The sequence below is a fragment of the Carassius auratus genome, chromosome 12 (assembly GCF_003368295.1).
Source record: "Carassius auratus strain Wakin chromosome 12, ASM336829v1, whole genome shotgun sequence".
Lineage (NCBI taxonomy): Eukaryota > Metazoa > Chordata > Actinopteri > Cypriniformes > Cyprinidae > Carassius > Carassius auratus.
The window spans coordinates 8,665,002-8,680,372 of NC_039254.1; the positions used below are offsets into that span (position 1 = coordinate 8,665,002).

The window sequence follows — 15,371 nt, forward strand, 5'->3', positions numbered from 1 at the left end:
AAACAAAGACAACATGATCTCCCAAGAAAGAAAACTGTTTAATATCAACAAAATGGAATGTTGCAAATATGACAATATCCAGTGCATACCAGTTGTAGCATTAAATATACTAATGTCCAAAAATGTTTCCACTTAACTGTCAATGCCTTCTTAATTTCAACCTAAAGACTTTTAGATTTTGATATGACTTGATTTTGGTTTAAACTGCACCACCAATATGGCACATCTAATAAAAGGCATGAGAGAGTGAACATGCTAGTGGCTCCATGTCAATGTGACAGTTCAAGTATTGACAACTGTTCAGAAATATCAGTTATAACATTACAATCATTTAAGGTTTAAGCGATAATTAAGCCCTAATTATCATCCAGTGCCTTTTTTCCCCATTTTCCCTTTCCACGTATAAAAATAGAACCAATATTACTAAAAAGAGTTGAAAGAACAAAACTCTTATTCCAAGCCAGCTGTCTACAGCTGATCTGTAAGGAAATTCAGTTAATTATCATGAGGCACTAGTCATCACTGTACTTTGCCAAGCTTTGCAGTCTGAGATCTTACATAAACTAGATCAAGAGTTAACAAAGTTTCATGTATCCAGTCATGTTTTTTTTTTGGAATGACCCGTATTAAGTACTTTCAGTGGCTATATAATGGGGTTTAAGAATTAAGCAGTGGTCCTTTTCACTAATGTGGTCTTGAGAGCATCTCTGGCATTGCAGCAGGATTCTAAGACTTTGCCATTTCTGGAAAACAAAAATACATATATGTAAGTATGTCTTAAGATTGTTATGGTACACAGAAAAAAGGTACAAAACTGTCACTAGGGTGGTAACCTTTTCCAAAGGTACTGATATGTGCCATTTTAAGTACTAACATTTACCATTTAGGGGTAAAAGAGGTACAAAGACACATCTTTTAGCTTCTGTAGCTTAAGGTAAATACCCTAAACTATCAGTGATACTTAAAGGGGGGGTGAAATGCTATTTCATGCATACTGAGTTTTTTACACTGTTAAAGAGTTGGATTCCCATGCTAAACATGGACAAAGTTCCAAAAATTAAGTTGTACGTTTGAAGGAGTATTTTTGGAACAAGCTTCCGGTTTGTCACAAGTTTCGGAAAGTTTTTTTTTCGAGTATGGCTCTGTGTGACGTTAGATGGAGCAGAATTTCCTTATATGGGTCCTAAGTGCACTTCTGCCGGAAGAGCGCGCGCTCCCATATAGCAGAGCAGAGAGAGGCTGAGCACAGACAATCACTGATCAGAGCGAGAGCGTCGCGAAATGTCACAAAAAAGGAGTGTGTTTTTGGTTGCCAGGGCAAGACGACCCTGCACAGATTACCAAAAAAAAACAGCATTAAGGGACCAGTGGATGGAGTTTATTTTTACAGAGCATCAACGGAGTTGTGCAAGTGTTTGTGTTTGTTCCCTGCATTTCGAAGATGCTTGTTTTACAAACAAGGCCCAGTTTGACGACGGATTTGCACATCGTTTATTTATTAAGGATAATGCAGTCCCAACGAAAAAGGGTAACGATCGTGTGTTGGAACCGCAGGCGGTGAGTAAAACTGCTTCAAATATCTCAGTGTTGTTAACTTAGCTATCGACGCGTAAGCACATCAAGTAAACAACATGCGATGTTGTCATCAAACTGCACTTTCCACATGTACTACTCTATAGGTACTCAAGATTAACAGGATATTGAGTGAAAACGAGCATTTCACCCCCCCCCCTTTAAGATTTATTTTGAGTGCATAAGTGGTCAGGAAAATGCAATAAAACTGGATATACATTATATTTTGAACCCAAACTAACCGTGACACAAATTCTTCCAGAACTTCAGCCTGATCTGCTGGGAAAAACTCTTGTGCAGCTGCGTGCTCCAAAGCAAGTAAGTGTCCAGGCAGTACAGCTACCTTCTTTATCTTCTTATCTTCACTCTGGAAAAGCAAGCAGCAGTAATGAACAACACTGGAAAAAAAAGAGAGACTGAACTGAGCATCACAATTAGTATAGTACCTTTAAAAGTCCCAGGTTCACTATCAGTGAGGAGATAAAAGAATAGGATTGAGAGTGGGAGTTGGAAAAGGCTTTCCTCAACAGGGCATCTGGGCAAGAAGATGAACGGCTGATTAGTCACACAGGTTTAGAACAACATGAGGTTGAGTAAGTGGAGACAGAATTTTCATTTTGAGGTGAACTGCTCCTTTAAATGTTTAATTGTATGGTATTAAGCCATACCAGTGCTCTCAAATATTGCTTGCTTTACTTCTGGTTCGTCTTTGTATACTGATGAAATCTTGAGAAAAATTTCTGAAACCTTGCTAGCATCTGAGACGTCAACCTAAAAAAAAAAGGAAATTATTTCATGTGGTTGGAGAACAAGTCAAACCATCCTGATGTACAACTGGACTTAATGAATCAACACTGTACCTGCTGCTCAATGAGCTGGATCCTTTTGGCTCCAAGGGAGATCAGTTTCTCAGCTGACGGTGAGATGAGGAAAGACGTGAGCTCAGAAGTGCAGCGAGGCTCCTCCTGTGGCAAGAGAACAACACAGATAAACTCCAAATTGTTCATTTGATGGAAAATAGAAACAGGTTCAGGTTTAGCAGTCCATTCAGGCTTGCAGATGTTTTCTGGGATCACCTTTTCTTCAATTACATCTTTTGTTCCATTGACACCATTTTCCTCTGTATGCACTTCATCTTCCTTCTCTTCTTCATCTTCCTCCTCCTCCTCCTCCTCATCATCATCATCAGGCTCTCCTTCATCATCACTGCATTAAAAACATCTATTTATCATTAGTCTAACTGTAAAAGTATTTCAGACACAGGAAAATATGAATTTCCCTTTAATTTATTCATACAAGAAACATCCAATACAACCCAGATTAATACCTGAGCGTGCCCAGCAGATCTTCCATGTTCATGCTCTCCATCACTTCCCTGAGAGCCTCACAGCCTTCCTCTCCAAAGCAATTTCCTAAACAAGCAAGCAGAAAACATTACCACATAATAACAACTTTGACACCAAATTGAATTCCAAATTCAACAGAACGGAGACACTATAGTGAGTGCATAATTATTAGGCAAGTTGATATTCTGATTTTTTTAAAGTACATTTGACCAATTCCAAACCACATCAATCTTAATAACTACTATTAATTTTGTATTTAATCATTTATAAGTGATAAATAATTGTCCATGAAGGCTGGAAGTGAAAAACTCTCTATATTCTGGTGTGCATAATTATCAGGCAGGTTTTCTTTTACAGATAAAGTGAGCCGAAAAAGAGATTTAACTCTTAAATAATTATCAAATGCCCGTGAGAAAGATGCAATACTAGAATTTGCAAAGTTGAGACATCACCATAGGACAGCGAAATGCTCATTGGGTCATAAAAAAAAAAAACAGGTGAAAAAAAAATAATACTAATAATACGTATTAACTGCAAAAGAATTAGCTGTAAAATGAGTTCATTTTAGTCCATCTCTGCAAGACAGACTTTTCAGGAAAGAAGATTAACTAAAAATGGACTCCCAAAACTTACTGCCAGATTCTTGAAAGAGTGGTACAAGTGGATGTGATGCTGGTCTTTCAAAATCAGACTTCATGTAGTTCACAACACTTCAGCATGTTATTCTTATTAAATGAGGGTCATTTTTGGGGATTTTTGTACCCAAGCAAAGTCTCTAAGAACTGAACACATTGCACTTCTGGAGACTTCAGGTAGGTTGCAGTTCTGGGAAATGGTGGCACTGGAGACTAATTGCTTCCTGATGGTTTTACACCTAAATCTTAACCTTAATTAAACTCTCTTGCAGTTAACATGTGTCTTCACTTGTTTTTTCTGACCCTGCTGACTTGAGTATTTCACTGTCCAATGGTCATGCCTTAACTTTGCAGATTCCAGTACTGCATCCTTCTCATTTGCATTTAATCATTTTTTAATTGCAGTTTTTCACTTCCAGTCTTAAGGGAAAATTATATATCACTTATAAATGATTAAATACAAAATTAATAGTAGTTATTAAGATTGATGTGGTTTGGAATTGGTCAAATGTGCTTGGAAAAAGTATATGATCCAATTATCAACTTGCCAAGTAATTATGTATGCATTGTATTTTAAAAAAAGCTATCACAAAGCTTTTAGGAGGCGGACTAAGGTTGTACTGTGCAGTCTAACTCTGGTCCACACTTGTTCAGAAAGATATGCATGTGAATTAGTTGATATTAAAAAAATATTATATTCATAAAATTCATAAAAAAGAAAAATCGCATTCAAAATAAAATGTTATGTTTACGTACCATTTGTGTGTGTATGGTGTATTTTCATTATGAATATATAAATACACACACATACACATTAAGGATAGAAATATGTCAGATTTACATTCAAAATATTTTAAATATATCAAAGCTACCAATTTCTGTAGGGATGCACCGAAATGAAAATTCTTGGCCGAAACCAAAAACCGAAAAAGAGAAAACCAAGGCCGAAAACCGAAACCGAAACACCGAAAGAAATTATGCCAATTATTAGTACCATTGCATTTATTGCTATGACAGTGTACTAACTTTACTAAAATTAAGTACATTACAATTGCATAAATTAATATTAAAGTTTCGAAGATAATTACAATTACATAACTTATTTAAAAAAAAACAAAAAAAAAAACTTAATTACAAATGATGCAAATATTTATTAAGCACATTGCAACAATGCACAGTATAAAATAAAATTCAAACAAAAAATGTATCCCACTCATGTGTATATTTAATAATAATGTACAGGCCTACTGGCCTGCAGAAAGGTTTTAAAATGAACTGTTCTCTCATAAAAACAAAGTGCATTTAGGTGAAGTGCATTTGAAATTTTTCTATGTAGGACTAGAAAGTGCATTACTTCTCCAGTTGGCAAGACTGTTATCACTTCTGGGGATGGGGACTTCAGACAGATAACCATCTAGCTGTTGAGCAGTTGAGCTTGTCATCTGCCTGACATTTGAGACATATTTGAGAGAGTGTATTTAAATAGGGCCAGGGCATAAATAAACATTTTTATCAAATTAAAGCAGAAATCTAGCAGAAAATCTAGCAGAAATATGGCTACAATCTGATATTATGTATGTATATATGTTTGTGTGTGTGTGTGTGTGTGTGTGTAGTAGCCTAAGAACAAAATAGCCAACGTATTATTATTATTTGAGGCACTTTCTTGCAGAATTCCACTGAACATATCAGACAACGATGGTGCATGCCACTCATCTGGTGCAAAGACCAGTCTTTTTTCTGCGCTCTGATCTGTCTCCTGCGCTTGGCGCTTCACCGCATCCAGCGCGGCCTGGATCATTTCTCGTGCGCGCTGCCTTATTTCCGCATACAAGTAATGTTCTTTATAACGCGGATCAAGCACATTCGCGATGAAGTGCAGAAGATCCGAAAAGATCTCAGTGAGACGTGTGCTAACAGACTCTATAAGACTGTACTTTTCTTTGTTTTCACTTCGTGGTCTGTCTTAATCTCTTTGTTAGGAGACGTTTTAGTGCTGCGAATAAAGGAATACGAAGAGAGAGAATGTTCTCACTGGTGTTAAGTGAATGTCGCGTGGAGCTCGTGGTCTGCGCTTTGCAGGTGCACGTGCAGGTCGCGGTTTCTGTTTGCGTCATCACAACATTTCGTCCGTGTTGTTTCGGTGATAAAAGTCTATCGGCCGAAAACCGAAAAGGCCATTTTCGGCCGAAAATTTTCGGTGGCCGAAATTTCGGTGCATCCCTAAATTTCTGTTAATAAAAAAGTTTGAAAGCAAGCAGCTTGTCATAATTACGATGGAAATACCTAAAACCGTATGTGAGGAGCCTTTAAATATAGTGACAGACAACAAGAGTCGAAAAACTTGAAAAAAAAAAAAAATTAAAATAAAATAATAAACATGGTCTAACTCATTTACGATTCCTGATTTTTCAATCTAATCTTGATCAATTTTGCAGAATGTACAGTACAGTATCATTCATAAAGGAGTTTTGCACCAGTAGTGGATTAAGAAGAGCATACTTGTTTAGTAATAATAAGCTGTGACAACAAAATTGTATTAATTTACCATTCAGGTCCAGTTTCTCCAGATCAGATTTGCCACGAACAGCCTTTGCAACTACCACAGCTGCAGCCTCACATATCTCTCCAAATGACAAATTCAGCTCCTAAACAAAACGAATATTTTAGAATGCTCCCAGTATGTACAATCACTGAACGGAAGTGTTTCTGTGCATCAGCTAGATCCAATGCTGGTGTCATGCATCAACTAACCCTGAGGAATGGCAGTCCCTCTCTAAGGGCCCCTGCTATAGCAATCGCACCTTCTGAGCGAACCAAACAATCCCCAAAATTGATGACTTTAAGACACTGGAGGTGCCTAATAGCCTAAACATGGATGAAATCACACGGACAGCCATTAATAAACATCTCTTCTAACCATATAGAGTCATGAGACAGAGTTGCTCAACATACCTCCGCCATGGCTATCGATCCTCTCTTAGTAAAAGTGTTGTCGTTGAGGTTGAGGACCTGAAGGTTTGGGTTGTGCTTTATGGCAGTGGCTAAAGCAGTGATGCCAAGATGGTTGATTCCATTCTGTGGCATATGGACCTCTTCAAGACTGCCCAACAACTGTTTTAAAAAAAAAAGCAAGAAGAACGAAGAACAGAGAGTCAAACAAAGCAAAATTGTATAATTTTATGGCAGCAGTGGATTATTTTATTATATATATAATTATTTTTTATTTATTTATAAAGAAGTCACCAAGAAAGTTTAAAGAGCAACGTTTTATTTGAAACAAAAAACCTTTGTAAAAATCTTTACTGTCACTTTTGATTAATGTAACACGTGTGTGCTAAATAAAATTTAAAAAAAAAGTTACTGACCCTAAACTTTTAAACAATAGTGTAAATATATTTTTAGAAAACAATTATGCCTTGGTACCTTAAATGCTTTGGCAAGTGCAGCAGCACCATCATTCTCCAGCCGATTACGTCCAGCTATGAAGACTTTTAACCTCAGGGGAGAGCCAGCTGCACTAGACTGCTTGTGACATTCAGTCAAAGCAGAAGCAAGGACCTATAAAAAAGAAAATAATAATAATAAAAAAAAACTAAAGAAATAAAACTGTTATTTATCTGATTCATGAGCTCCAAAAATATTAACACGTTTAAAATGATGATGCATTTTTTAAAACCGGTTACATCGAGTTAATCACGGCCTAAACTTACCATACCCCCTCCGATGCCCATGCCACAATTATTAAGCCTGAGCTCAAGTAAAGTGTAGCATGCAGCGCTCTTCAGAAGGCTTTCAATTCCCTTTACACCGTCAGGGCCAAAGGCATTGTCGCTCAAGTCCAGAAGAGTCAGTCTGGCCCCCGATGTCATCAAAGAATAGCCCAATGATTTCTAGAAAATGTTGGAAATACAATAAGCTTTTTACTTACAGCAAATACATTTAACTGAGCTTTTCGAGATGGGTATTGTTTTACCAGAGCAGGTGGAATTTCAGAGCGAAGGCGACCCGTGAACAAGTCACTCCAGTGGCATTGCTTTGTAAAAAAAAAATGCAAAGATTAAAAACAGCAAAGTCAAAGACTGAACATTTTCCAGTGGCAGTTTCAAACTACCTCCAATTCCCTTTTTGCTTCAAGAGATTTTGCAATTGCCTGTGCTGCTTCAACCCCCAATGTGTTTCCCTCTAATCTGAGAGACTGCAGTCCCTGACACCGCTCGATCTCCTGCACCATCTCTTTCACTGCAACATCACAGAAAAGGAAAGGAATTATAAGTGTTGAGGTTTATGCATTAACACAGAAAATAAATAAATCTGCTAACAGATTTTTTTTACTCACCTGACTCAGCATTGTCCAACTTCAGCCCTTGTCCCTTATAGCTTAATTCCACTTCTCCAACATGAGTTTTGGCCAGCGCCTCTGTAATCTGAGCAATATCTCCAGAAGCCATTTCTTTCTCTACTAATGAAGTTAATAAAACATTAACAGGGATCACAAAAATCTAGCACACTAAACCTTAAAAAAAACCTGATAGATCTCTGTAGCATATGGATTTACTAATATAGATATTTACATCCCACTCACACATTATACATCAGTGTTACATCCTCATTTTTTAATTCATTTTTAACAGGATTGTACCATTAGCTCAACAAGCTAGCCTGTCACTATACAAGTAAACAAAAGATTGACGTTTTAAAGTGTTCATTTGAAACCAGATGTTTCACCTTGCAGTTCGATAAACTCGAAATAGATGTTGCTGAACTTACGTTGTCTCAAAATTAGCATGCTAATGTCATTGCAGGCTAGCTCAGAGAATTAGCTACCAAACTTTACTCTCAACCAGTACTTTACAATAGTCCTTCAATCACATCAACAATAGTTAAATATAAAAATGTTAAGATTATTGATATTTTAAACCTACGAATATTACCTTACACCTCGGCACAGATATTAACAGAAGCCAGCCGATAACTAGCCTGACTAGAGAAAGCCCATCACAACAGGAGGCACGTGGAGGCGGCAGTTCTTTGAACGGGCCGGTGTCACATTGTTTCATAATAAAAGCACAATAAGTCCTGTTCTGACTTTTTTTGACTGTTATGACTCCACTACTCGTACTGAATACACTATTTATTGTGTAATATAATTATGATTAGTTTTTCTTTGTTTTTTTTTTTTTTACAACTGTTAAATAACTGTAACGTTACTGAAACAGAAATAAATACCGGTTAATACGTAAATGTATATCTGAATAGCAAGTTATAATTATTTAAACATTATATACACCAGAGACTTTTTAGATAGAATGTATTACATCAAATATATCAAAAATTAATTTAACTTACAAATTTAAACAATTTCATATTTGTACGAGTAAGCAGAAATGTGACGTAAGCCCCAGTGGCCTAATGGATAAGGCACTGGCCTCCTAAGCCAGGGATTGTGGGTTCGAGTCCCATCTGGGGTGGAAATCTTTTAAATGCTTCTAAGCTATCCAACAACTGACAGAAAACTAACTGCAGGGCTGCGAATCAAAGCAGGTGGTAATTTGCTATAGTTCTTCAGTCATTACCCTCCATTTAAGTATTGAGCTTCTAGGATATTATATTTGACTAAAGGTTTGGTTATAAATTAGATAGCGAATGTGTTAATCAGATCCAGACAGTAAACTAAAACATGCATCATTTTGCACGGGGGTTTGTTTTGTGCGTCCTAACGGCGACCTTCGTGAAGGCTCAGCGTAAGTGTGTTTTCAGTGTGTCGTATTTTAGAATGTTCCCTGTTTGGACATTGGTTACCAAACGAGGCGACATCATGATATAAAATTATATCAAACTTGTGAAACCTCTTACGCTTATTGTTGATTGTGATCTCTGTTCTCACTGTGCGCTAGATGTGCAGAGAGCCACCGTATATTGGGATGCTGTTCAGAGGTCTGTGGAGCTGAAAGAGGGTGCAATGGAAGAGGAGGGAGATGCACTTGGTTATTTCAATGATAGTTTATCAGTTTCTGGATGGGGAGTGTTGGAAGTGCAGGCTGGTTATGGACGATTCCAGGAGAACGATGAAATTACATATTTCTTGGCTGGATACCTTGAAGGATACCTTACAGCCTCGTAAGTTAAACTGACTAACCCTCGAGGGAAAAAGAACACTTTTGACATACTTTTAAAGAGAATAGACTTTTTACTGAAACAATCTACTTAGAAATATCGTCAAATTTACAAGAATGCTTTTATATTAGGGGCTGAGGTGTGTCAGAGCAGGCTTTTTTTTTTTTTTTTTTTTTTTTGTAAATGTACTTCTTTAAAGCATTTCACAAGATTATTAAAAATACCTAAAGGGAAATCTTTAACTTGGCATTATTATAAAGTGCACTTTTACAAAAATTGTTAAGTAACAATGTCATTTTTTCAAGATCTGAAGTACACTAACCTAATTTTTGATTTTATACATTAAATTAAATTAAACACATTATTTTCACTAAATTATAGGGGTCTGAATTCATTTGTATTCTAAAATACATTGTCCTGGGTGTTAATGAAATACACACATTTCAGTATATTAACATCCCAATAACTTTTTATTCACAGACAGATGATAAACCATTACTATAATATGTATCCTCAGATTATAAAGGATAATAGTGTTACAAAACATCTGAAATGCTTTATGAGGTAAGTGACATTTATTACCTACATTCTAAAAAAATAAATAATAATAATAAAACATTCCCCTTTAAGACTTGTGTAAGACTCTATTCATTTACTAACTGCTGTTTTTTTATTTAAATAAACACTTGCCTCTCTATTTTTCTTTGTATTCTATCTATTTGTTTTCTTTGTATTTATTGTACAGTTAACAAAAAGCCAAAAAAGGACTCCAACCTTTCCCTATTCGTTTTCTATTCAGTCTGTTTTTTTATTTATTTATTATATAATTAATAAAGACTATGTGTTGCTACGTACACGTTGCTGCATGTACTGCATAAGGCTAACCAAGACTTGTCATTGCTCTTTTGTTGATTTTGATTGCTTCCATTGTCCTCATTTGTAAGTCGCTTTGGATAAAAGCTTTTGCTGAATGACTTAATGTCATTAATTGATTGCACTGTTCCAAAATTAAAATAATGTCAGGTATGATCAAAGACACCTACTTAAAGAGTATTTACATTTAGAAGTTTTAAAAACGTTCGGAATCTTAGAATTTTGTGTTGCATAAACACACATATTAGTAATCTATGATTATATCCGTCTTTATTAAACTTCCATTCTTTAAAATAGTGAGCAAGACTCATGGACAAGAACACAAGTGAAATTAAATGGGAAGACTGATCGTTTGTGGCATCACGTGGGTCTTCTAGTGGCCCAGATGGATGGACTGCATGCTGGGGCAGCATACTGGGCCAAAAGTAGACAGGAACAGGTCAGGAAACCTGAAATGTCTATGCATCTGTTTAGATGTAGTGTACACATCTCATTCTTAGAGTTTGATAACACTCATTTAGACATTTGAAAAGGCCTATATCTCAAGTGAACTTTTTGTTTTATTTTTTTCATTCATTGACAGTGATGAAAAAAAGTGTTTTTAATTTTGTGTGAATGACTGAAACTCCACGCTTGCATTTCAACTCCCAGCCTCTGTCCATGTTTGCGGTTCAGTTCCTCAATGGTATTGGGGATTTGCTGGATTTAATCCCTGTTCTCAAAAGGCGTTCCAACTCTTCTTCTGACTCCTTCAGAATGCCAGGCATGAGTCACTGTTCTGCTCTCATCAAGGTTATGAGTGTAATCACATTTTCTGAATTGGGACCAAATGCGATAGAAATTAGCCAGTAAAAACCCCATTTCAGGGGTTTTCAATAGCACTTTTCTGAATATTTAGAGCTTTCGCGAAACAACCTTTTTTCATTTGTTTTTGCCCATTTTATGCAGATGTTACCTGGCTATGAGAATCTGTTGCTTGGTCACTCTAGCTGGTACAGCTATGCTGCGAGCATGAGAATCTACAAGCACTGGGACTTGAAAAATAAACATAATGGCACAAGCAGACTGTCCTTTAGCAGCTACCCTGGTATTTATAGGCAGATGTATGTCTTTTATAATTTAAACTAACAAAAATGTAGTGCTATTAAACTGTTTCTCGTATCATTTCCAGGGATCTTGTCATCTCTGGATGATTTTTATTTGCTGGGAACAGGATTGCTTGTAACTCAAACCACAAACAACGTGTTCAACTCCTCTCTGTTCTCCCTGGTGACCCCAGAGGCTTTGCTTGCTTGGCAAAGGGTGCGTGTAGCACATGCGCTGGCCTGCACAGGGAAGCAATGGGCCCAAATATTTTCCAAGCACAATTCAGGTGAGACAGAGAAGTGGATCATTATGTGCAAAAATTATGTTCTGTTTTTGCAGTGCTCTGTGTTACATACAGGTGCATCTCAATAAATTATAATGTTGCGGAAAAGTGTATTTATTTCAGTAATTCAACTCAAATTGTGAAACTTGTGTATTAAATAAATTCAGTGCACACAGACTGAAGTAGTTTAAGTCTTTGGTTCTTTTAATTGTGATGGCTTTGGCTCACATTTATCAAAAACCCACCAATTCACTATCTCAACAAATTAGAATACTTCATAATACTTCAAATTCTTTTTAGTTAATTGTTGGCCTTCTGGAAAGTATGTTAATTTACTGTACATGTACTCAATACTTGGTCAGGGCTCCTTTTGCTTTAATCACTGCCTCAGTTCGGCGTGGCATGGAGGTGATCAGTTTGTGGCACTGCTGAGGTGGTATGGAAGCCCAGGTTTCTTTGACAGTGGCCTTCAGCTCATGTGCATTGTTTGGTCTCTTGTTTCTCATCTCCCTTTTGACAATACCCCATAGACTCTCTGTGGGGTTCAGGTCTGGTGAGTTTGCTGGCCAGTCACACAAACACCATGGTCATTTAACCAATCATCTGACCAAGCTGGTCAGCAGAAGGAAGCAGGAAGTGCTCAATAATTTCTTGGTAAATGGGTGCAGTGGCTTTGGTTTTCAAAAAACACAGTGGACCAACACCAGCAGATGACATCGCACCCCACATCATCACAGACTGTGGAAACTTAACACTGGACTTCAAGCAGCGGTTCTCTCAGTTGGTTGTGCATCTTTTTCTTCCACACGTTTTCCTTCCACTCAACTTTCTGTTAACATGCTTGGATACAGCACTCTGTGAACAGCCAGCTTCTTTGGCAATGAATGTTTGTGACTTACCCTCCTTGTGAAGGGTGTCAATGATTGTCTTCTGGACAACTGTCAGATCAGTTTTCCCCATGATTTTGTAGCCTAGTGAACCAAACAGAGAGACCATTTTGAAGGCTCAGGAAACCTTTGCAGGTGTTTTGAGTTAATTAGTTGATTGGCATGTCACTATATTCTAATTTGTTGAGATATTGAATTGGGTTTTAGTGAAACTTGAGCCAAAATCATAACAATTAAAAGAACCAAAGACTTAAACTACTTAAGTCTGTGTGCACTGAATTTATTTAGTACATGAGTCTCACAATTTGATATGAATTACTAAAATAAATAAACACGACATTCTAATTTTGAGATGATATTTATATGGCTTTTTTATTTTATTTTTTATTTTTATGAATTATGTAAGGGACCTACAATAACCAGTATATGGTGGTGGATCTGAAAAGAGTTTCACTTGGAAAGCAGATTGAGGACTGGAGCCTGACTGTTGTGGAGCAGATTCCTGGTTTGGTTTTGTACTCGGATCAGTCACAATCGCTACGTCATGGTGAGGAGTATTTCCATAACAAAACCAGTAGTATGATCTTATCAGTCCATCGGAAATTAATTTAGAGAGGATATACGAAGTAGGAAGCTAAATCACAGTCTGAAGGGTAAATTTAACAAGATCATATGCATTTCAAATCACCTCTATAGGTTACTGGGCCTCCTACAACATACCTTTCCACTCAGATATTTACCAAATGAGTGGTTATGGTGTGATGTGGAAAAAGTATGGGGAAGATTTCTCATATGACCTCTGTCCACGCGCTAAAATTTTCCGCAGGGACCAGGGAAAAGTCACTAATCTGGACACCTTGAAATACATGATGAGGTACAATGGTGAGTTTAAGTTTTCGTTTTGGAAATGACTCAAAACTGTTTCTTCAAAATAATCTGCCTTCTGGTTAATCTAATTTTTTGATGAACAGTAGCACTTGTCATATTAGATTACAGAAAGGACCCATATTCAAAGAAGCATCCTTGTAAATCCATCTGCTGTCGAAATGACCTGAGACTTCGACGACCTCATCCAGAGGGCTGTTATGATACTAAGGTACAGAAATAGGTCAGTTATTAAAGTTAAAAGTGTTATTATTACATAAAAACCAGTAAAGATATAGTGTGATTCTAATGGAGGCTGTCAAATTTAGGTTACAGATTATCACATGGCCCAGATATTTTCGGCTGAAGCTGTGAATGGACCCACTACTCAGAATGGTCTTCCACTTTTCTCTTGGAGCCGTTTTAATCAGACAGCTCATCATTGGCTCCCTCAGACGTACAACTTTACATTTATCAGCATGCAGCCTTTGCTCTTTGGTTCCAGAAATCAAGCCAAGACTGATAATAGTTTTGTACAATGTATGAACAGCAGTCTAGAGGATACAGATGCAAGACTTGGAAAGGATTTAATCGACTTAGTATCAGATATTTACAAGCAGTTCCATGAAATCATTGGGTATATTTTTGCCTAAATGCAACTTAATGCATAATAGTTCCAATCAGTGCTGGACATGTTTATGCAATAAAAGACTACAGTAGCAAATTTTACCCTAACTTATAATATGTACGTATAATTTGTGTTAATGACGAAGCTCATTGTTATAAATATTAACAAATTACCAATAAAATGTATCAGTGCAGTAATTTAAGATTAAGATAAACTGATCTGAACAATATCAGACTAAGCAGTGTTATTGTACTTTTTCACTAGAGAAAGAGGACCTGTCAAGTTAAAAATGTCCTATTGTTAGATTTGTTTATTACAAATAGAGCTTTTCATTTCACAAAACATTAATTGGAGATGGACTGGTTTTGCGTGGATTACTTGTAGATTATTGTAATGTATATCAGCTGTTTTGACCCATTCTGATGGCACCCATTTGCTGCAGAAGATCCACTAGAGAGCAAGTGACGTAACTAAATACTGAAACATTTTACCTAAAGTTTAAATTATAAATTATATTATTGTAAATTTTATGTTATTTATATAAATCTATTTTCTGTCTTTGCAAGGTTAAGAATTTGTAACTACAGACTGAATAAATGTTGAATTTACACCATAAATGGATGTTTAATTTTATTATGTGTTAATTATATATGAGGTCAAAAGTATGAAACCAATAGTAAAAAGGCTTAAAGTGATTAAATATCAATACCCTTGTAATTCACCTTAATATTCAGATTAGTGGTCTATCGCAATTGTAAGGCCAGTTTTAAAGCTTTTATCTTTGACTCTCAAAATCTTGAATATTTCGTTACAGCCTTGGTACAAACTATATTATCAGCACAACAAATTGAGTAAATGGTATTTGACTGATTCCACAACAGCACTAGATCTGCATCAACTAACTTCGCCCACTTAAAGGGTTAGTTCACCCAAATAGCAAAATTATGTCATTAATAACTTACCCTCATGTTTTTTCCAAACCAGATCGAAGTGAATCGTTTTAAACTGTTTGTGTCTCAAATAAGCATTAATCCACAAATTACTCAAGCTGTTAACTTTTTTAATGTGGCTGACACTCCC

The 15,371-nt window shown here is 36.4% G+C and overlaps 2 protein-coding genes and 1 non-coding gene across 5 annotated transcripts; 2 read left to right on the forward strand and 1 right to left on the reverse strand.

The window, feature by feature from the left end:
* Positions 1-19: 19 nt before the first annotated feature.
* Positions 20-8,584, reverse strand: rangap1b (Ran GTPase activating protein 1b). Of its 3 annotated transcripts, XM_026276744.1 has the most exons (16): positions 8,488-8,584; positions 7,893-8,015; positions 7,668-7,795; positions 7,530-7,589; positions 7,267-7,446; positions 6,980-7,114; positions 6,509-6,667; positions 6,308-6,421; positions 6,102-6,201; positions 2,900-2,984; positions 2,649-2,778; positions 2,433-2,537; positions 2,241-2,343; positions 2,019-2,107; positions 1,815-1,939; positions 20-743 (listed from the first exon to the last, which is right to left on the reverse strand). In XM_026276744.1, the coding sequence occupies exons 2-16, from the start codon at positions 8,002-8,004 to the stop codon at positions 665-667; spliced, it is 1,704 nt and encodes a 567-aa protein (XP_026132529.1). In that variant the 5' UTR covers positions 8,005-8,015; positions 8,488-8,584; the 3' UTR covers positions 20-664. The 3 variants fall into 3 exon arrangements, with proteins under 3 accessions (XP_026132529.1, XP_026132527.1, XP_026132528.1); XM_026276742.1 differs by having other exon boundaries at positions 2,433-2,778; XM_026276743.1 differs by having other exon boundaries at positions 2,433-2,778; positions 7,893-8,012; positions 8,488-8,578.
* A 367-nt stretch (positions 8,585-8,951) lies between these two features.
* trnar-ccu (transfer RNA arginine (anticodon CCU)) lies at positions 8,952-9,024 on the forward strand. Its single transcript has one exon. It is a non-coding gene; the product is annotated as a tRNA-Arg (tRNA).
* Positions 9,025-9,233: 209 nt separating this feature from the next.
* Positions 9,234-14,316, forward strand: plbd1b (phospholipase B domain containing 1b). Its single transcript, XM_026277618.1, has 11 exons — positions 9,234-9,297; positions 9,451-9,673; positions 10,151-10,234; positions 10,841-10,982; positions 11,195-11,335; positions 11,492-11,630; positions 11,715-11,915; positions 13,206-13,346; positions 13,496-13,681; positions 13,789-13,895; positions 13,993-14,316. Exons 1-11 carry the CDS (start codon positions 9,234-9,236, stop codon positions 14,314-14,316), a joined length of 1,752 nt encoding a protein of 583 aa, XP_026133403.1.
* The last annotated feature ends 1,055 nt before the right edge of the window (positions 14,317-15,371 follow it).